The 23,031-nt window shown below is 43.0% G+C and overlaps 1 protein-coding gene across 10 annotated transcripts in view; it reads left to right on the forward strand.

Moving 5' to 3' along the window:
- Positions 1-23,031, forward strand: part of ABCC2 (ATP binding cassette subfamily C member 2) — a 72,537-nt gene that overhangs the window by 41,980 nt on the left and 7,526 nt on the right. For 7 of the 10 annotated variants that reach the window (XM_025917891.2, XM_086680606.1, XM_086680610.1 and 4 more), the window contains 14 exons: positions 1,050-1,230; positions 6,739-6,859; positions 7,149-7,284; positions 8,000-8,219; positions 8,372-8,526; positions 11,809-11,964; positions 13,420-13,619; positions 15,488-15,614; positions 16,392-16,493; positions 16,903-17,046; positions 17,849-18,007; positions 18,953-19,119; positions 20,941-21,135; positions 21,783-22,199. In XM_025917891.2, the coding sequence (XP_025773676.2) occupies positions 1,050-1,230; positions 6,739-6,859; positions 7,149-7,284; positions 8,000-8,219; positions 8,372-8,526; positions 11,809-11,964; positions 13,420-13,619; positions 15,488-15,614; positions 16,392-16,493; positions 16,903-17,046; positions 17,849-18,007; positions 18,953-19,119; positions 20,941-21,135; positions 21,783-21,912 (2,193 nt within the window). In that variant the 3' untranslated portion in view covers positions 21,913-22,199. Of the gene's footprint in view, positions 1-1,049; positions 1,231-6,738; positions 6,860-7,148; positions 7,285-7,999; positions 8,220-8,371; positions 8,527-11,808; positions 11,965-13,419; positions 13,620-15,487; positions 15,615-16,391; positions 16,494-16,902; positions 17,047-17,848; positions 18,008-18,952; positions 19,120-20,940; positions 21,142-21,782; positions 22,200-23,031 lie in introns of those variants that run through there. The other 3 variants (XM_086680608.1, XM_086680605.1, XM_086680607.1) reach the window with 3 other exon arrangements.

The following is a 23,031-nucleotide window of genomic DNA, read 5'->3' on the forward strand; positions in this document are numbered from 1 at the left end:
AGGCCTGCGCTAAGCACTTTGATTGCGATGCCTCATTGGACTTTCACAATGCCCCCATGAGAGAGTGCAGATAAAGTGGCCAGAGCAAGTCACTAGAGCTAGTGGTAGGTGAAGGCTACACTTTCCTTACCGTGGGCAAGTTAGCCCATTTGCCCTGACACAGTGGGCTGAATGGGGGAGGTGCTGGCAGAGCCCTTTGTGGGTTTGAATGTGTCCCTCACCAACAGCAAGTGTACAATGAGGGCTGACAGTAACATCTCCCTCAGTATTGGGCAGTAAAACTCCATCTGTGTGTGGCCTGTTCCCTTCAAGACTTCTTGATTGCTGCTAGTCAGGGTAGGTGGGCTGCTGTCCCCCTGAGGCCCTTTGCTTCTCTTGGATCAGTAAGTCAACAGGAACTCACTCTCCCTTCTATTTCTGGTTCTGTCTCCTGTCCGAATGGCCTTTGGCTCCATTCATTCATGAACTATATACCACCCTGTGCCTGGTTTGTTGCAAAGACTGGGCGTGCACAGATGAAAAGGTCCGTCCTTGCTCTCAAGTTCAGTTGGTTAGCTGGTTAGTAGAAGGGGAAATTAGCTAGTTATTTCCTTAGTTTAGGATGCATCTGTTATATTGATAGGCTTGGATCTCAAGTGACATTCCTAAGCTCTCAGGAAGCTGGAAGAATGTGTGTAGGGCAAACCTTGCTGTCACTACAGGCAAATAACAATATATCCACGAGGACCAGAGTCTCTCCTTACACATAGGGTCTGGTGTTAGGATGAGGCACTGGGAAGGAAAGAAAAAAGTAAAAGAGGTCAAGTGTTCAGGGCTACGTTTTGAAACAGAGCCCTAAAATGAATTTAAATGACTGTTTTTTCCTTCCCTCCCACCCCCAGAGCAAGCCAAAGAAGTCAATAGACATTCTGGGTAGTTGGAAGTTAGCTACTCATAGTTGGCAGGAAGAAGTTACTTCCTTTCCTTTTTAAGAGCAAGCCAAGGATGGTGGTGGACAGAGGGGCTCACAGAAGGAAGGTGGTGGCACTACTTACTGTTGTTTTTTCCAGACTCGACTCTTGATTACACATAGCATTCACTTTCTTCCCCAAGTGGATGAGATTGTGGTGCTGGGGAATGGCACCATCCTGGAGAAGGGATCCTACAGCACTCTGCTGGCCAAGAAAGGATTGTTTGCTAAGATTCTGAAGACATCCAAAAAACAGATGGGTCTTGAAGGAGAGGCCACAGGTATGTAAGGAGGACTGGAACAGGATAAAGCTTGGGTATGGGAAGGGTAGAAGTGATAAACTGATACTGACTGCCTGAACTATGCAGTATCCAGTGAGTTCAATTTGGAAGTGAATTATCCAGAGATCCAAAATCTATTCTTTCTGTATTTTATGTCTCTGTAAAGAAACACAGACACAGAAATTCTGTGCCTGAGCCAAACTAGGGGCTCATCCTGCTCAGCTCGTCTCCACCATGCAATCGAAGAACACTCTTTAGAAGGGTATGACTGAAGATTTGGGGTGATTAGTCCCTGTGGAAGAAAGACTAGTACCATCAGGCACCCCCTTTTAAGGATGCTGTACTTCTGTTGACTCAAATCACACATCCCACCCCACCTACCCTAAATCCGCTAAAACCACTTCCTGGACAGCTTCATAGACTGGTACTAATAGTGTACTGAAACATTCTTGATAAGGCCTAACAAAGGGCATCTTGACTAATATACCAAAAACCACTGGGTGTTTCGAACCAGGAAGAATCGTGGCAGTTGCATGGTCTCACAGTACACCGCAGGAATAGCCCCTAATACCACCACCATTGGGGTCATCGATTAGCTCTAGTCAGCAATGGAGCCCTGATCCCTGGGGACCTTCCCAAGAATCTGCCAGTAGTAGTCCTGCACATAGTTCTGGATATCTGCTTTGGGTAGCAGTCACCAGCAGTAGGTCAAGCCTTAGAAAGCAAGATCTGAAGGGTGCATTCCACAAGTCAGTCAGAAAAGCAGGTAGTTACAGAGCCTGCAAGTGAGAACTCATTCAGGCCTTGAGGTCAGGACACATGATGGTTCAAACCCACCCCAGGGAGCACAAGAGATGGAAAGAAAAGCCTGAACCATAAAGTCTGTAAGTAGTAAGTCTTTAGACATGGTTTTCTTTTGTTCTTTGAACATATTTATAATAGTTGATTTAAAGTCTTTCTCTGGTAAACCCAGTGCCTGTGCTTCCCTAGGTACAGTTTCTGTTGACTGCTTTTTTTCCTGTGTATGGTCCCATGCTTTCTTCCTTTGCGTGTCTCACAATTTTTTGTTGAAAACTGCTCAGGGCAGGACAGGGTAGGAGTGATAAACTGTCAAGTGTTGGAGGGATAGGACAGGAGCAAAGAACAGGATGATATGGGTGACAGGGTTGGGAGCTATCCCAGGAGACTGGGGCAGGGGCACTGGGAACCAGCAGAAAGGAAGAAGTCGGAACTTTTCATTAGCCTTTACGTGCTCCAGGCACTGGCCTGGAGAAAGCAAAAATCACCTGCCTGGGCAGTGAAGGCCCCAAGCCAAAGGGCAGTGTCAGATGCTTTATTCCCTTAAGTTATTGCTCAACTACATCAACATGAGGTGCCTGGGTAGTTTTCTTATGCTAAGTCTAGACTTTTTTTTGCCACGATCTGAGTTTCATGGATTCTGCCATGATCTGAGTTTCCAGATGGCCCCTTTGAAGAATCCTATCCTCTATGTAAAGGTCAGTTTGTAAAACAGCTCATCAAACCTTTGTCAATCAAGGTAAACATTGAGCAATTATTTCTGAGCGATGCCTGGCATGCTGTTGTTGTTGGCAAGGGGTAGACCATGACATGGTAGAATGAAGGGAAAGGCAGGAGGGCAAGGGTGACCTGTGTCAATATTGGCTTGGTTTATCATTTTCTTTCTTTTTTAAAGTATTTTATTTATTTTTTTAAAATGTTTTTTAATGTTTATTTATTTTTGAGACAGAGAGAGACAGAGCATAAATGGGGGAGGGGCAGAGAGAGAGGGAGACACAGAATCGGAAGCAGGCTCCAGGCTCCGAGCCATCAGCCCAGAGCCCGACGCGGGGCTCGAACTCACAAACGGTGAGATCGTGACCTGAGCTGAAGTCGGACGCTCAACCGACTGAGCCACCCAGGTGCCCCTATTTATTTTTGAGAGAGACAGAGTGTGAGCAGGGGAGGGGCAGAGAGGGGGGGAGACACAGAATCCAAAGCAGGCTCCAGGTTCTGAGCTGTCAGCACAGAGTCTGACATGGGGCTCAAACCCATGAACAGTGAGATCATGACCTGAGCCGGTCGGTCGCTTAACCAACTAAGCCACCCAGGTGCAACCTCCCCTTTTTAAAAATTGTATACTATTTTCTTAATTAGCTGCCATAACAAAACACTACAAACGGGCTCAAACAACAGACATTTATTGTCTCATGGTTCTGGACGCTAGAAGTCCAAAATCAATCCATAGGATTGGTTCCTTCCGAAGGCGACAGGGAAGAACATGTTCCAGGACTCTCTCCTAGCTTCTGGGGGTTTGTTGACAATCTTTGGCATTTTTGGTTTGAAGACCCATCACATCGATCTCTGCCTTCATCCTCACATGCTATTCTCCCTTGTGTGCATCAATCCCAAGTTTCCCCTTTTTATTTATTTATTTTTTTATTTTTTTTTCAACGTTTTTATTTATTTTTGGGACAGAGAGAGACAGAGCATGAACAGGGGAGGGGCAGAGAGAGAGGGAGACACAGAATCGGAAACAGGCTCCAGGCTCCGAGCCATCAGCCCAGAGCCTGACGCGGGGCTCGAACTCACGGACCGCGAGATCGTGACCTGGCTGAAGCCGGACGCTTAACCGACTGCGCCACCCAGGCGCCCCTCCCCTTTTTATAAAAACATCAGACATAATGCATTAGGGGCTCATCCCACTCCAGTCTGACCTCATCTTAACTAATTACATCTACAATGATCCTATTTCCAAATAAAGTCACATTCTAAGTAGTGGAGGTTAGGATGTCAACATATGGATTTGGTGGGGGACACAAGTCACTCTATCATGTCTATTCTCTGGCATCCCCAAATTCACATCTTTTTTGTGTCCAAAATACATTCACACCATCCCAGCATCCCCAATGTGTTAATCATTCCAGTATCTCCTCTAAGTCCAAAATCTCCTCCAAATGTCAATTTGAAGTCCCAAATTTTATCCTCTCCTCACTCAAATCAGTTGTGGGTGAGACCCAGAGTCTTGGGGCAAAACTCCTCTCCATCTGACAAGCTATAAAACCAGACAGATTATCTGCTTCAGTGGTAAGACCAGCATTAGGATAGACATTCCCATTCCAAAAAGGAAAGATGGTCATGAATCCCAAGCAAATCCCAAATCTAGCAGGGTCAATTCCACCAGATTTTAAGGTTTGATGATAGTCTTGTTTGGTCTGATGCTATCTGTTCTTTAGGCTCAACCTGGGCTGGTGGTTCCACCCTCTAGAACTGAGGGGTAGTCAACCCCAGGGTCATTTTTCCCTTTTCTTGAAGGATAACACATGTTAACGGCTGGATAGTTCTATTGGTACGTTTTCTGCCTGTAGAATCCTAGAAGTCTGACCATATTCCTTCATTTAGTCCTGCCTCTGTCCCCTACAGTCCAAGCTGGCAGCTTTTGTGCTGAGATGGTTGATTGGATTAAGTCACACACTTAATCTCTTTAGTAAATCTGTTGAGTCTTTCTAATGGATTTTTCATTTTAGTTACTGTACTTTTCTAGAATTTCTATTTTTTTCTTAATTTGATCTGTTTTGATGTTCTCTATTTGATAAGAACTCATTTTCATACTTTAGATCTTTAGACATGGTTTTCTTTTGTTCTTTGAACATATTTATAATAGTTGATTTAAAGTCTTTCTCTGGTAAGCCCAATGCCTGTGCTTCCCTAGGTACAGTTTCTGTTGACTGCTTTTTTTTCCTGTGTATGGTCCCATGCTTTCTTCCTTTGCGTGTCTCACAATTTTTTGTTGAAAACTGGTCACTTTAAATAATACAACTCTGGAAATAAGATTTTTCCTCTGCCAGGGTTTGTTGTTCCTCCTGTTTAATTTCCTTAACTAATTCTTACTAAATCTGCATTCTTTGTCGTGTGTGGCCAATGAAGTCTCTGCTTGGGTGGTCAGCTAATGATTAGAGATTTCTTTAAGGGCCTGGAACCAATAAGTCACTCAGGCTTTTCTGAGAGGCTTTGTGTGTGTGTGTGTGTGTGTGTGTGTGTGTGTGTGAGAGTGGTGGGCGGTGGCGGGGGCGTGTCCTTAACACTCCAGTAGGCAATTTACAATTCTGCTTCACCTTTTGTTTCTTGCTTGCCCAGAGTAGCCAGAGGTGAGAGTAGGGCCTTCTCCAGTCTCTCTGGAGCATGTGTGCAGCCCTGCCCATGTGTATGGCATTCTAGATTGCCAGGGGTATATTAAAGATATCAAAGCTCCCTAAGGATATCTTATTCCCCAGCTTTTCCTTTTAAGTTTTTGTTTAGCTACTTATTTGCCCCAACTGTTATCACCATCTCAGGCAGCTGTGATGTTACACAATTGTTGCCGATTGCTGACTCCAAGTCAGGTCCAACAAAGACAAGCCCTGTGCATGGGGTTTTCTAGGGAACTGCCAGACAGGTCAAATAATGATGGTTCTCTAGGGGTTGAAATCGGTAACCAAAGGGTTAGTGGGACTTAGTAAGCACAACTACAACTCTTTACCCAGGCCTTTTTCATTTGCCCTTAAATTTTCTTGACTCTACTTTGTGGAGGCAAATGTGAAGCTTGCCCTCCTGTCTTTTTGGCATCCTCTCAAACCCTTTCCTTACTTTATACTCAATGGCTCAGTGATTGTCTTTGCTGCATGTTGGGCAGACAGACTTGAGTTCAGTTACAGGATGAGGCTTTGGGAGAATTTTGAACACTTTCTGTTCCCTCCAGCAGCCAGGAGGCTGCTGCTATTTGTGGTTACCATGTTTGTGAGGCTATTAGTATTCTAGGCTACAGCAGATCTGAGGAGAGAGGATTGGGGGTAAATTAAACTATCACAAAGCTTATTGTTCTTACTGGGATTTAGCCATTTTTCTTAAATAAAGGTTCCTTGGATTGTTGCAAGCCTTTGGTTAATTCCAGAGTTAGGAAAAAAGTTTAACAATATTTTGCCAGTATTCTCACTGCTTTATGGAGTTATCAATTTCCAGAGGTCTTTACCATTGCCACTGATGTCCAGGCTGTTTTACATTTTACTCTTTTATTTTCAATTTTAAAAATGTATTCTTCATTTGCAGCATATGTTTTTAAAGTGTTTTAAATTCACAAAAGTTTGTAAAGTTATTTGAATTTCAAGAAGAGCATTTTTAATTTATACTCCCCTTTCTAGTAAATTCTGGGAATTAGGACTCTTCTGCTTATCTACTATAACCTTAAAAATTCTTTCCTTGCTGCAAAAGAACTGAGAAGCTTCTGGGAATATTTGTCTCCTTTTTACCATTTTCTCTTCCACTAGAACATTAACTCATCTCTCCTTTATCCTTGTATTTCTCAGCTATTAGAGATACTAATAAGTAATATTTCTGAAGCAAAATATTCCAGCCTGTGTATACATTTGTGGTCTCTTGCTGAAGGGCCAGCTAGATCAGAAAGAACTCTTCCTTGTTCATAGAATTCAGACAGCTCTATGTCGCCACCTCCCTAACCTTTGATGTGTCTCCTAGTCAATGAGGACAGTGAAGAAGATGATTGTGGGCTGATGCCCAGTGTGGAGGAAATCCCTGAGGAGGTGGCCTCCTTGACCATGAGAAGAGAGAACAGCCTTCATCGAACACTTAGTCACAGGTTGGTCATCTATTCAGCTGGCAGCCCTCGTCATCACTTCCATATTTCCATCTGATCATTCCCTTTTCTCTGTGGGCTTGTCCTGAGGGAGTGGACACCGGGGACACTCCCAGCTCTTCCTTTGTTTCTTTGTACGGAGAGCAGGGGCGGGGTGGGGTGTTTCTCTATGGCCATGTGTTCTGAAATGCACTTTGATGTTAGCAGAGCGACTGTGACATCTGCTTGCAACAAGACCCCCCGGATGCTTCTGCGCGTCCTCAAGAATGCTTTCCTCCTCTCTCTTTCTCAGTTCTAGGTCCAGTAGCAGGCACCGGAAATCCCTAAAAAACTCTTTGAAAACTCGGAATGTGAATACCCTGAAGGAGGAGGAAGAACTAGTCAAAGGACAAAAACTAATTAAGAAGGAATTCATACAAACTGGAAAGGTGAAGGCCACAATAAAAAGTACAATTTGAGGTGATCTAAGGCTTGGGATCTGAACATTTTAAAGTTTGGTGACTTGAATACATATCTACAGGTGGGATATGTCTCATGTGCTTTGCAAATCTTCAGCTTCATCATTGAAATGTTAGTAGAGGCTTTGGGCTTTCTATCAAATCCTATTTCCAAGAATGACAGGTTTCCTGTGAACATCCTCATACCACATTGCATAAGTAATTCCATTCTGATATGTGGAGGGAACAACAAAACTGCTTTGAGATGCAATTCTTGGAGCCAGAAAACACTAATAAGTCGATCTGAGAGCACACAATTCAAATTAATAAAACTTAAAAACAAGGTCTTAAGTTTAAGGTCTTAATTTAAATCCAAATTACTAAAAACAAGCTCCAAGGTCTGCAGTATACCCTCCATCCCACTCTGTTGTGTCTGTGTTGTTGTTCTCCCACTCTATTTTGATGTCTTTCTCTCTTAATTGTATCTAGAAGATTATTAATAATGTGATATTATTTACACCACATTGTATTTCAGCATCCATTAGTATCCTGGCCTAATGCAGAAATTGCGACCACAGATTACCAAATTTTGCTACCTGCTATCCACTTTTCCAGGGGACTCCACTCCCCCTTGTGATTGGTATTCTAGGTAACTACTCACCAAAAGCCATTAGGATTTCTAATACTGAGGGTGGGTGCTTTTCAGGTGAAGCTGTCCATCTACCTGAAATACCTGCGAGCCATGGGATTGTGTTTGATATTCTTCATCATCCTTGCCTATGTGATCAATGCTGTGGCTTATATTGGATCCAACCTCTGGCTCAGCGCTTGGACCAATGACTCTAAAACCTATAATGGCACTAACTATCCAGCCTCACAGAGGGACCTGAGAGCTGGCGTCTATGGAGCTCTGGGATTGGTACAAGGTACGTCTGATGGCTATACCAGCCATCTCTTACAGAATCTGCCTGGTCTATGTACTTTGTCTAGACTCAGGGAAGAAATTGCCATCGTGTCCTTGGCACAGGTCTTTAGGGATCCCTGTGCATAGTACTGACTAAACTCGTTCCATTTTTAGGTGTGTTTGTGCTCCTAGGAAATCTTTGCAGTATCCGTGCTTCCACTCATGCGTCAAACATCCTTCACAAGCAACTGCTAACCAATATCCTTCGAGCACCCATGAGTTTTTTTGACACAACACCCACAGGCCGGATTGTGAACAGGTTCGCTGGTGTAAGTATCTAAAGGGCTGTACGATGTTGTGTTTTAGGATCTTTCCACTGTGAACAGGGAAAGAATTCTCCTATCCCCCTAGGCAACAGTATACAGTTATAGTTCTTTTGTCCACTTAGCATGCAAATGTTTATTGAGCACCTTGTGTGAGGTCCCAAGGATCCTGGGGATATAGAGATGAAAAGCTCTGGCCCTTTAAGAGCTCACCATCTAGTGAGGGAGACAGTCAAGGAAATAAAGGAGTATGACAGGACACAATAAAACCAATAACATGTGTATATAGTGCTGTTCTGGGGATACAAAACAGTGACAGAGCAAAGAGGTACTAGCTCATCCTGGTGACAAAGCGGGAAATGTCAGAAAATGTGAGACTTAAGTCATAAAAGGAACTTAGCCAGGGAGATATGGTGGGGGGAGGTGGGTTGGCAGTAGAAGAAAAATGAGAAGGATTATCCTGCAGAGGGAAAAACACATGCACTGGCTATGATGGTCAATAAAAGAGAAAACAGAATAACCCTTTGCTTGGTCTCTGCTCCATTCCTATTCTATCTTTGATACTTTAAGATAAGTAAACGAAGTCTGGATTATGGAAAAGAGCCACCTATAATTTTAATAAAGTTCTAAAACATCATTTCCATGTACTGCAGATCCGGGAACGCTTAGCATTCATTTATTCAACGGTATTTATCGAGCAGCTGGTATGAGCCAAGGACTGTATGAGGCGCTGGAATGCTTAATAAATGATAAGATCATAGATGGCTGTCTTCCAAGAGCCAAACCCAACCCATGATTCTTCATGCATTTGAGATGGAGATTTTAGGAACAGAGGCAGAAATCAAGTAATTCTAATAGTCGGCTGTCATCAGCACGCTTTTAGTCTTCTTGTTTGTAGAAAAGGGAGCACATTTTTCACACTGTCTGAGTAGCTTTAGACCCTTATCTTTTTGGCCTCAGAACAGACACAAAGGCCAACCCACAGCTAAGTTCTGGGACATCGTGGCTGCTTTAAAACTGGACAAGTTGACTGGTCTCCATTTATCACTTTCCTCTGGGACAAATATGGTGAGCATGATGTCATTGGAGACAACTTCAGTGGGTTTTCTGCTCTTTAATAAAACCTAAAAAAACATACTATTTTATGTTAGGTTGTTAGGTTAGTTATGTTAGTTATGTTAGTTTTTTAGTTATTTTATTCATTTTATTTTATTTTTAATGTTTATTTTTGAGAGAGAGAGACAGAGTGCGAGCAGAGGAGGTGCAGAGAGGGAGGGAGACACAGAATCCAAAGAAGGCTCCAGGCTCTGAGCTGTCAGTGCAGAGCCTGATGTGGGGTTGAACCCATGAGCCGTGAGATCATGACCCGAGCTGAAGATGGACGCTTAACTGACTGAGCCACCCAGGTGCCCCTATTTTATTTTATTTCATTTTAAAATAGGCTCCATGCCAAATGTGGGGCTTGAACTCACAACCCTGAGATCAAGAGTCCCATGCTCTACTGACTGAACCAGCCAGATGCCCCAAAGAGCATGCAATTTTATTTTATTTTAAAAAAATTTTAACACTTATTTTTGAGAGACAGAGACAGAGCATGAGCAGGGGAGGGGCAGAGAGACAGGGAGACACAGAATCTGAAGCAGGCTCCAAGCTGTCAGCACAGAGCGCGATGCAGGGCTCAAACTCGTGAACTGCGAGATCATGACCTGAGCTGAAGTCAGATGCTTAACCGACTGAGCCATCTAGACACCCTGGGCATGCAATTTTAAATGGGGAGATTTCTCACAGGAATTTTGCAAAGATTGCACACTCTTTTCTGATGTTGTAATATATATTTATTACATGGAATATATGGGTGTGTGTGTGTATATATATATGGAATATATAAAACATGGAATGCTTGTTATGTGCCAGGTTAATTATATTTATATATATCATATATATGTATAAGTATATATATATAAATGTATAATTATATATGTATTATGTATAACCATATATAAATATAAATACATATAAATAAATATAAAATTATATGTATATAATTAATCTTCTGAAAAAGAATGCAGAGACCTTACTGTGAGTTAGTTAGGCAACTGTCATATTTTGCTAACTGCTTTTGCATGAAAAAGGCAACTGTCATTGACTATATGGTGAGTTTTGTGGGGAAAGGGAGCTGATACCTATAAAGGAGAGTTTGATTTAGAGTCCTCTGGAATAGATGGCTGAGCCCTTAAGAGGTGAAGGGAGAGGACGGAAGAAAGAAAGTGGGAGAATCTATGCCAGTAAAGGACAAAAAGTAATCTGTATAGAACTGATAGCTGGTAAGGATTTCTTTTTTTCTGCCAATCCTGGACATATAGTTATTTGCATTCTGATAGGACTCTGAGAAGGTAAATTAGACTCAGTCATTCAGGACTCTTGGGAAACTGTTATCCCTTACCCAGTTTGGGAAACTCCAGAGATAATTTGAACTCACCTTGATACCCACATATTACTAATGCTAAAATCCATATAATCTAAGAAATGTAAGTAAGGGAAGCCCAAAGTATAAGTCAGACTTCCTGTGTATACTGACCCATTATCCATCCGTCCATCCATCCATCCATCCATCCATTTGTTCATTTATTCAACATGACATGAAGGCAATATGGCAGTAAGACCGATTTGTCACCTCTGGGTTACTTGGTTAGAACACTGGCCAGGCGAGTGTCACATTTGACCTCCACCTCCCTCTCCCATGAAGCTCTCTGCTCAGCAGAGAAAACAGCTTGCCAGGTAGATGATGGTTCTTCAGTCAAGGGTCGGTGACAAGGTTTGTTGACTGGAGGCTTCAAACAGAAGGAATGCTTGTTATGTGCCAGGTTCTATTCTAGGTACTGAATGGAATTAGGACCTGTGTAAAGTTAAATTAAATTGAATTGGCTCAGTTAGAGGAGGATTTACCTGTAAGTCTCTATTAGCTTACAATGATTATGAATGGTTTAATAAATTTGACAAGTGAGAATTTCACTGAGAAGAGTGAAAACCTTTACCAAGTCTGTTGAAAAAAGTGAAGGGTGACTGCCATATCTGTTTGGAAGGATTTAGAAAGATGAAGAAATTACAGAAGTGATATTGGTTATTGGGATGAGCAGAAAAGTGTATTGCAAATGAATACCATGAAATGATTAAATGAAGGACTCACTGGTAACCCAGAATCCAACAATTCCCCTGCTGGAGTCAGGAAGATGGAAGATGTCCTAGTAACCTATTTGCACAGCACTCTTCTAATTTATGTGTTCCTAGGATATCTCCACGGTGGATGACACCCTCCCCTTTTCCCTGCGAAGCTGGATACTGTGCTTCCTGGGAATCATCAGCACCCTTGTCATGATCTGCATGGCCACTCCCATCTTTATCACCGTCATCATTCCCCTTGGCATCATTTATACATTTGTGCAGGTAGGTTCAAAAAGACCTAGGTGTCCTTTCCTCTCTACTTAGAAAAGCCCAGTCTCCCTCCTGAGAATCTTCTGTTTATTGCTAGTCATTCAGTCCTCTCTAGCATCTTTGTCACTTAGTCCTATATTGACATACTGAGGAGTCCAGAGGCCACTGTCTGGAGATAGAGTGTCAGCACCAACTGGTGTGTGGTTCACAGCGGATCTCACTTTAGCTGCTGCCCTCCCCCAACCCTCAACTAAAGATTTACATGGGGCAGATTTATGTTTGGACCTAAGACTACTTTGAGGTTGGCTCTGGACAGTCTGTAAGTTCTGTAAGATCCCCCGTAATGGATAGGTGATGGGTTGCTTCTAGAAGAGTTGTGCTATGGCTGCTTCCTTGATTGGCTTAGGCTTATCTTCTGGGAGATGTCTCTTGGCAGAAGCTAGATCTCTATTCACTTCAGGGCAATTCTAGTTTCACCTGGGTGTCTATGGATGACTTAGACTCAATGCCAATATATTCTTGAGGGAACAGATAGCTTGAAAGCCAAGTGAAGCAAGTGGAGGGGACTCCACGCCCATATTAAAAAGTGATGAGGGGAGGCAAGCTGTGGAGAGAATTCGTTGGGATGAAATGTTTACGTTGGGAAAACAATTCTGAAAAACTTGCAGTTAAGTGCAGCCTTGTGGCTCTTGGTAAGGTGACAACCCCTGGTATTTGTGTTAAGTTCCTCAGGTACATTGCTATCTCAATAACAACCTCTCAGCCATTAATGATAAGACAACAGTAAGAAGAAGGATATTTGAGGAAACTTCTAGGTAAAACGTTTTGGGTCCAGACTCTCAAATGACCAGCTCTTTCCTGGTCTCAACAAATCCTCACAGACTCCAGTAGCACCGCAGAACTGCATTCCACTAAATCTCATCCTTCAGCCTTGTGTCTCAAGGTCTGTCTGCACATATAGTTCTAGTTCTTAGACCCTCAACGTTCCACATATTTCCAGAACTACCTTCATACACCATTGAAGCACAGTTTGGTCACTTGCCTGACTATTCAATTTTTATCTAATCCTCAGGCTACCTTTCTCTGGCCATTTTCTGCCCATCTCCATTTTCCACACCCCTAGAGTCCCAGCTGTAATTTACAAAATCCCTTTGGAGACAGTTTTTCCAGCTACTACAAAAACTGTTGCTTGGACAATATATGCAGATTCTTTGGGAGAATATGGGTCAGGCTGACTAAATTCCTCAAGTGGTATAGTCTCCTCACTTTCATCCTCCACTGTTCCCCACCAATGTCTTCCCAGGCCTCTCTCCTCATTCTCCTAGCCAGAGGTGAGCCTAGAGTCTTCTGTCCTGTTCAGATATGGGCTGTGGCCATCAAGGTGAAGAATGCTGGGTCACGGCCACAGAGGAAGAGATATTGCATATGCAATGTGATTGTGACTGACTGTTTACTTTTGGGGTCCAGATGTTTTATGTGGCTACTTCCCGCCAGCTGAAACGTCTGGACTCTGTCACCAGGTCCCCAATCTACTCTCACTTCAGTGAGACTGTGTCAGGTTTGTCTGTCATCCGTGCCTTTGAGCATCAGCAGCGATTTCTAAAACATAATGAGGTGGGGATTGACACCAACCAGAAATGTGTCTTCTCTTGGATTGTCTCCAACAGGTGAGGCTGCCCCTGGGTATTTACCCAAATATATGCTTTACGGTTATGTATGTTTGACCTTAGCTATGGGAGGGCAGGTGTAGCCAGTGATGTGAATTTCACCGTGCCCAAACATACTTGTTGTGTAAATAGAAGAAAGTATGAAGTTTGGAGTCAGAGACTGGATGCTTGTGCCTACTCTATTTACCAAGTTGGGTAAAATGCCTTGACCTAAGGAAAATCTCATTTTTGGTTTGTTTTACAGCAGCTAGAACACAACATATATCATAGGGCTATGGTGGAAGTCCAATGACATCGATAAGCATTCGGTATCCCAGCTACTTAAGCAGTGCTGGGTGAACTGAGAATGTGTAGTTGGCTTCCCTGAGAGCGGATGTGAGATTCTCCACGGGCAGTGTGTGCTTGTAGGGTGGAAAAGAAGCCGAGATTGGAGGGAGGAGACTATGGAATGTTTAGGTAAAACCAGTGATGACAGACCTGGAAAGCTCCTATCCAAGGAGGTGAATCCTGAGTAGGGTGAGTGTCCTTCATTTCTGCAGCATCACTAGACCCTGGCAAGAAGGGATATGTCCTTGGAGGTCTTTTTCAGGAAGTGACCGTTCCTGAGTGGCTTCCACATTATCTTGAAGTGTTAAGGGCAGGCTAATGATGTTCAGTATTACCTGGAACATGGAGCGGTCAGGACTCTGATTGTAAAGAGACTTTATTTCTTAGATACTTTCCAAGAAGAACATTGGCATGTGAGTCAATCCTATTTAGACGCCGTTGTAAAATATGTATCATATTTATTTGTACATGTGCTAGAATTATTGGTGCAAACTTAAATTCATTTTCTTTGGGAAAGTCAAATTTTATGAATGATGTCTACACATTATTCAGTTCTCCATAAAGTTCCAACATCTCACTCTGTGATCCACTTGCACCTCCACCTCCAGCTTCTTTCCCTTTTTAAAATCATGAAATCAGGGTACGTTGAACCTTCGTGTGCTGCTGACTTTCTTCACTTACAGATGGATTCTCTATGGCATTGCCTAATCCCTTTTCTCTATTACCCTGCCTAATCAAAAGAGATCACTTAGAACATTTATTAAAAATATAAATTCCTGGGGTGCCTGGGTGGCTCAGTCAGTTGAGCGTCTGACTCTTGATTTTGGTCCAGGTCATGATTTCATGGATCATGTGTCAGGGTCTGCTTTAACAGAGCAGAGCCTGCTTGGGATTCTGTCCCTCTCTCTGTCCCTCCCCAACTCACACACACACACACACACACACACACACACACACACACTCTGTCTCTCTCAAAATAAACATTAAAAAAAAAAAAAGATTTTTTCTTTCTTTCTCTAAAGAAACAAACAAAAAGAAAAAATACAAATTCCTGGAGTGCCTGGTGGGCTTAGTCAGTAGAGCATGACTCTTGATCTTGGTGTCATGAGTTTGAGCCCCACGTTGGGGGGTAGAGTTTACTTAAAAATATGGATTCCTGAAGTCCACCCTAGGCTCTCTGAACCAGAATCTCCTGGGGGTTAAAGTCCAGGATTTTTTTTTTTTTTTTGGCATGAATTTTGTGTACTTTTAACTATTACCTCAGATGGTTCTTATGATACGTCAAGTATGGGAGACACTGAATCATAGAATTCCCTTAGGTTAGCAAGCTCCTCTAGTACCTTTAAGATGCAATTTATTTTCTAAAATCTAATTTAAAAGATTTTAGGAACACATGGTATAGTCAAATTGAGGCATTTCATGAGAACACAGCCCTACCAACTCAATCCCTCTGAGAGTGTTCCATGAACATGTAGGTTCCTGGTTAGGGTAAGGAGGTGAAGATCAGTGACACCTTTCTCTCTGGTTCTGTTGCCCTACAGGTGGCTTGCAGTCCGTCTGGAGCTGATTGGGAACCTGATTGTCTTCTTTGCATCTATGATGATGGTTATTTATAGAGATACACTAAGTGGAGACACTGCGGGCTTTGTTCTGTCCAATGCACTTAATGTGAGTCTTAAGGTTGGGAGTTTGGTTAAATTAATGCACTTATTCTTAAATCGAGTCTAGAGTCTACCATGGAGTTTGTGCTCTTGATTCCTTTCTAGATCTAGAAGGGAGTAGGGAAGACTAAGGTTCAAACCCTGGCTCTATCTCTTACTAATTGTGTAGTCTATGGACATGCTCCTTACCCTTTCTAAGCAGGTACCAGTGTCATCTGGAAAAACGGACAAAAACTTTGTTGCCTTTGGCAGTTAAGAAAGCAGTTTGATATGAAGCAACCTAATAGTCCCCATCTCTTTGCCTCTTTGCTTGATTCTAGTCAAAAGAGAATAAACGAGTTTCTTTTCCAAAATGTAGTAGTAACCAGAAAGTCTTTTGACTGTCTTCTTCTATGTTTGTTTTTCTTAAATCACAGAATAGTTAATTCTGATCAAGAAAATTCTAATCAAGAGTCCAATAAAATGATATGCATCCCCAGCATGACTAGGGGATACATGTTAGACATTATTTCCTGGTGCCCAAGACTATGTCTGTCACAGTAATAAATATTCACTAAATGTTCATTTGATGAGTCACTTGGCCATCTTTTGTAACTAATATGCAGGAGGTTTACATAGCTACCAGCTGGTTATGTATGGTGCTGTGTTCATTAGGAGTTAATATAGGCCCAATGTGATCATGGCGGAGCACCCAAAAGGACTCTGTTATTCACCAGAGTTACTGGACTGACCTTATGGTTTGACAAATTGAGTTGGTTTCTGAGCCTGAGATGATTTTCTGTAGATCACACAAACCCTGAACTGGTTAGTGAGGATGACGTCAGAAGTAGAGACCAACATTGTGGCTGTTGAACGAATAAATGAGTACACCAAAGTGGAAAACGAGGTAAGGAGAAATTAGAAGAACCCATGGACAAGCCAAAAAAAAAAAGTTTCCTTCAAAAGAGTATCGTTACCCTGTCTAGAGATTTCATATGGAATCATAAAGTTTCTCCTACAACTCACTGTGCTCTAACTCAACCCAATTTCTTAAAACTTAGATAGGAAATGGTTTGGGGGGAAGTCAGGTCTTGGAATGCACTAAGTTAAAAGGTGTCTTCATTCCCTAGCTCCACAGAGAAACCTTGAGGGATGGGGGTTCTTTAATTGGAAACTTCTGGGAGTTGCAGTCTCATCATTGCAGATGCCCACAGGTGGCTGGGATACTGCTATCCTGCTCTGTGATAGGAGTCCTATGGGTACCATTCAGTGAATTGCCACCATGTAAAGCACTTCCCTTCCTGTCTCTTTGCCAGGCACCCTGGGTGACTGATAAGAGACCTCCCCCAGGTTGGCCCAGCAAAGGGGAGATCCAGTTTAACAACTACCAACTACGGTACCGGCCTGAGCTGGATCTCATACTGAAAGGGATCACCTGTGACATTAAGAGTATGGAGAAGGTAGGTGGAGCTTGAAGAAAGGCCTGAGTGTGAGTCCTTGTGATCAGAACACAGTTGGAGGGGGAGAGCAGCCAGACTCTGCTTTCATCATTGGGGTGGAGGGATAGGGTCAGGACACTTCTGCCCAAGGGAGGTATAAGGACACACCCTCTCCTCCCCCAGAGGGCAAGATGTCAACAAGGGATCAAACAGACTTACTGGGGCTGTAAGAGTTTTCTGCTGAGCCCTTCCCTGCCTCCCTGCCAGCATCATCTTCTGTTGCTGATGTAGCTCCTTTCCTGTAAGGGCATGATAGCACCCAGCCTGGGGAAGGAACTGGTGAGAACAGCAATGTGGAGGTGGTCTCTGCAGAGATAATGACTTAGTTCTCTGGTCTGCAAAGTCCTGCGCCTTCTCTATGAGGACTTGGGGTCTGATGTAAAAATGTAAAAGAAAAAAAAAAAGTCTAGGTAAGGATGCTGAGGTTCTCAACTGATGCTAGGCCTGACCCTTCCGTTTTCCTCACTTCTAAACGAAGATTTATTTTTAAACCCTATAATGTCTTATCATAATTACAACAACAGCTGTTGATGTGTACATTTCCAATGGTCATTACAGTTCTGAGCAACCAACAGTTGAGAAGGTAGAATGAGAAGGCATCTTTTTTCTGACATCTGGGCCCTTTTTCCCCCACCAAAAATCAATATCAGTTGAACACCTTAGAGATGAAGTAGCCAGTCAGTGCCCAGAATGTCCCAGGCTAAACATTTTTCCCCCAAAGAAGTACACGGCAAACTAATGTACAAAGGAACTGTATTTACAGGTTGGTGTGGTCGGCAGGACAGGAGCTGGGAAGTCATCCTTGACAAATGCCCTCTTCAGAATCCTAGAGGCTGCAGGTGGCCAGATCATCATTGATGGCGTAGATATTGCTTCCATTGGGCTCCATGACCTCCGAGAGAAACTGACCATCATCCCCCAGGTGAGGTCTAGAACTTTGCACGTGCAGCAGGGGACAGATTTTTCTGCAGGAAACATATGCATCTTCTTGATGTATATTCAGTTAGCAGTCTCATTTCTGCATTCTACCCAGGATACCCTAGGACACATGGTTTCCAGAACTGACAAAAATAACTTTTGCATTTTGTGGCAATATACTTATGTCACTGCCAAAATCTAACCACTAGGTGGCAGCAACACAACAGCAGTCAAATAGAGCGGATGATTATTTAGCATTTCTGTAGCCCATCCTAGGTTCGCAAGACCTTTGCAATCAACATTAGTAGTTTTGCCGCTGAAGCTTGAAACCATTAAGCTTTATACTCCCCATTTGATATGGTTAAAAGATAGGGGAGGGAATTTGCTGCAGGTTTTTGCCAGCAAGTGGAACGCTTAGTGCATCAGCAAAAAAAAGGCTTCTCTTTGGCTTCCTCTCTGGACCCTGCCAAATAAGGCCTCTCTTGGAGGTTTAGGCGGGGATTGGGGGCGGGGTGGTAGGGGTGGTGATATATGGGTCCTTATTAGAACCATTCTTCCTCTGCTGTTCTAGCCAAGTCTCTGGGGGGTGGTTTTGGTTTGTCTGGTGTTAGCTCAGTTTGAATCTTTTCTGCAGCTTAATAAATTCTTCTGTACTGTCCCTTCCCCTGACCACCCCTGACCCTTCCACCTCCTTACCATGAGTTTTCATGGAAATCCATAAATGAATCTTAAAATGAAAAAAACCAAGAACTCCTTTTAATCCTCTGGCAGCCCCTTTAGTCTTCAGTGAGGAAACTTTGCAAAAGCTTGACCACTAACCAGCTTTGCACCTCAGGCCAGTCCTCGCTACTTTCTCCTGGCCACAAAAAAACAAAACAAAACAAAAAAACCCTGCTAGACCCTTTTTTTGTCATTACCTTCAATAGCCCCCTCATCCCTTGACTTGCAGGATCCCATCCTGTTCTCCGGAAGCCTGAGGATGAATCTAGATCCTTTTAACAACCACTCAGATGAGGAGATTTGGAAGGCCCTGGAGCTGGCTCACCTCAAATCCTTTGTGGCTGGCCTGCAACTTGGATTGTCCCACAAAGTGACAGAGGCTGGTGACAACCTTAGGTAATGTTTCATAACCCACAGGCACTGGGAGGAAGTGAAGGGGATCCACTCCTTTGTTCCTTGGGCTAGGTAGTCCGTGGTATCATAGGATTGCTCCAGTCCCAGTGGTAGGTAGGGCGTGGAACGTTAGCAGATGAAGCTCAGAACTGAAGGGAGGCCCAGCAAGCTCTGGTTTCTCTTGGAAACTTGTTACAAATGCACACTCTGACTCAACCCTACTTACTAATCAGAATCTACATTTTAGCAAGATTCCAAGGGATTTGTGTGTACATTACAGCTTAAGAAGCACTGCCTAAGAGTATTGATTCCTAACTAGGCTACACACTAGAATCACCTGGGAACATTTTTTTAAAATTCCAATGCCCAGGCTGCACCCCAGACCAGTTGAGTCAGGGCCTAGGTGACTTCGGTGTGTAGCCCCAGAGAATACTTGTAAGCTTTGGTATAGAATGGCACCAAGTTTGTTAACCATCAGTAACAGATCTAGGAACTGGCAGGACTTAAGTAGATTTTTAGGCCTATGGAAAAGATTATTCAGTCCACAAATATGCATTGATCGTGTACAAAGTAATGTCATATAGTGGATACGCAGACATGTGGGCCGTGTGGGTCCCTCTGGCAAGATGTGACACGGGCCTTGACACATCTGGTTTGTGAGAACAAAAATCCTCCCATCCTTCTCTATCCTTGCTGGGAGACACCTATCCGGCATTATCAGGGCCTTGATTTCAGACCAGGGTTGAGGGCTGAAACTCAACATTTCTCTGGTGCGTGATGGGAGATCAATCATTTGGAAGGAGAGATAGCAGCTGAACACCAGACTGGGGCCTCGGTAACAGCCTATTACTGTGAAGCCCGACTGAGCCAGGCAGGAGTTTGGTACAACTGAAGTACGGTTTTACAGTGTCTCTGTTCTTACATTACAGAGAAAAACTGGAAGTTCATCTTGGGTGACTTCTCATCTCCTGCAGAAATTTTCTTACAGAGAATTACAGAACTCTAGTCTAGCCGCCCTCTGTTTAATACGTTCCCTAATGGCCACAGCAGGAAAGAGCAATTAGCGAATTCCTGAATATTTCCTCCACATCATTTCCCAAAGCTTCTTTATGTAAGTAAGAGGTCCAGCCTTCATTACTGGCTTTTAGCAAATTAAAGCGATTTGCATTTTACTAGCATATTCGAATTCCACATACACTGCATCTCACACCAAGACATCACGTTCATTAGAGAGCTATGTCTCTAATCAAGGCAGAAGGCCTTGAACAAATAATTAGCCTTGAGACTAGAATTACACATTAAAATAATGAATGGGTTTGCTAAGGCCACTAAGAAACGCCATTGGGGCATTCTGATGCAGTGTCACCCGATATTCACAGTGCCAGGTCAAATATTGCTGCACTGAACTTGGTGGCATCCTGAGTTATTTTGGAATTACTGTTGAGGTGCTGGGCTATTACTGTAGTGATGCAAAGAACTATTCCTGGGCTAGGGTTTTCCAAACTCATCAAACATGGAGATTGCCTGGGGTGCTTATTAAAAATACATGTTTCTAGGCTCCTCCCCATTCTGCTTGAGAAGAGTGGGACCCAGAAATATGAATTTTAAAATTAAGTACCTGTGGTAGGTCTTCTAATGGAGAAAGTTAGGAAAACATGGTGTTCGCCTCTTCTGTTAGGTATTCATCCTGGAGGAATCTAGGAGTAGGGGTTCCGAAAGCCTGATCCGGAACATGAAAAGTGCACGTGTATGTGCACGCACACCCATCCCACGTTTTGCCTTGGTCCTGAGGAGCTAATGCTTGGTTTGTTCCATTGGCTACAGCATAGGGCAGAGGCAGCTGCTGTGCCTGGCCAGGGCTCTGCTTCGGAAATCCAAGATTCTGATCATGGATGAGGCCACTGCTGCGGTGGATATAGAGACCGATCACCTTATCCAGACGACCATCCAAAAGGAGTTCTCCCACTGCACGACTATCACCATTGCTCATAGGCTCCACACCATCATGGACAGTGACAAGTGAGTGTGAGTGACAGAGCTGGACAGACACGACTGAGCCTTGAAAAAACTAAGCACATTAGCCGTAAGATATCTTCCAGCCAAAGATTCCGAGAGTTCAAGTAATGGGTCCAAAATTCTACATCACGCTAATAAAAGCCAACAGGGTGTTAACGGAATAGTCCTGAGGATATAATAGGCAATAGTAAATTAACTGAGTGTGGGAGGTGGAGGCCCAAGCCACGAGAGGCAGATATTAACCACAGATTTTCTCAATTCAACTGGGTCTCAGCAGCTGCCTCCATACAATAACTAGTTTTCTGCTTCTTCCAACTCTGACATCTTACGTTTAAAATGGGGGTAATGTCCATAATCTTGGGACCTGTTTGGAGAATAGTCTCCCTCCAACAATGTATATCTTAAAAAAACAAACAAAAACAAAAAAACAAAAACTTATGTAAATGGACTTATACTGTATATATTCTTCCACTTGATTCTTTGGCATTATCTCTGGAATCCACCCAGACTAACACAGACAGCTATGGTTCACTCATTCTCACTGCTTTATCACCTTTTATGAATGAATATACCACAACTTAGTACTAGTTGTTCTTATAAATGCCAAGATTTGAGATGCTGCTAAGACCTTTCTTTCTCCTTTGTTTCAGGATAATGGTCCTAGACAACGGGAAGATTGTAGAGTATGGCACCCCTAACGAACTGCTGAAAAATTCTGGCCCCTTTTGTTTGATGGCCAAAGAAGCTGGCATTGAAAATGTGAACAGCACATCACTCTGACAGTAGGTGCCATGGGCTGGAGAAGGAAGGATTATTCCTTATTTCTTATGAAAGCTATCACACAGAAGTATGTGAAATGTACCTTTTAAAGAAGGGTATTACCAGCTCCAGCAGAACCCCCGTTTTGTGAACCCACTTTGATTATACCTCCTTCCTACTTCCTTTCCCAAATAACTACTATCCTGAATTTTGTGATCATTATATCCTCCTGCCTTTCATTTTAGTTTTACTACTTGGTATGTATCCTTAAACAAGGTGTACTTTTTATGTAAATGGCCTCACTCATACTTGACATATTCTTCTATTGCTTTTGTTCAGTTTTTTTTTTGAGATTCATGCATGTTGATGCACATAGTGAGGCTGGTTCTTTCTCACCGTTCTGTAGTGTGGCAGTGTATAAATGACACAGTGTATCCATTTTTTAAAATTTTTAAAAATGTTTTTATTTAAAAAAAATTATTTTAATGTTTCATTAATTTTGAGAGAGAAACAGTACGAGCAGGGGAGGGGCAGAGAGAGAGACATACAGAGCCCGATGTGGGCCTTGAGCCCACAAACAGTGAGATCATGACCTGAGCCAAAGTTGGACACCTAACTGAGCCACCCACGTGCCCCAACAGTGTATCCATTTTAATGTTGGTCAGTAGGGTTTTTTCTATGGTTCCCTCCCCCTCCTGTTATGAACAATACTGCTAGGAACATTCTGGTATATTACTCCTGAGATACATGTGTAAGAGTTTCTTTAGGATATAATGTAGGTATGGGGAGTATGCAATGTTTACATGCATACACTAGGTGATGCCAATTGAAAACCCTTTTTGTCAAACTGATGAGTATGAATTATTAATCTCTCTCTGGTTACTAGTAAGGTTTCAGTATGAGGTTTCTGCTGGCTCTTATTCATGATGCTTCATTTCCTTGTATGCCTTGTGAATTTTTGACTGTAAGCTGGTCATTTTATCTGTGGATATTCTTGGAGGGCTGAGTGGAATCTGAGCTCTCCTAAACAAAACTGGGAAAGCTTCCGCCTGTCACTTGGGGGCGTTACCCAGAACCAGTTTGAATTAAATTCTCCACTAGGGGCTTCAAACCCTACAGTCGGTGTGACTTCAGACTGCA

The sequence above is a fragment of the Puma concolor genome, chromosome D2, assembly GCF_028749965.1.
Source record: "Puma concolor isolate L17-30 chromosome D2, mPumCon1.1.hap2, whole genome shotgun sequence".
Lineage (NCBI taxonomy): Eukaryota > Metazoa > Chordata > Mammalia > Carnivora > Felidae > Puma > Puma concolor.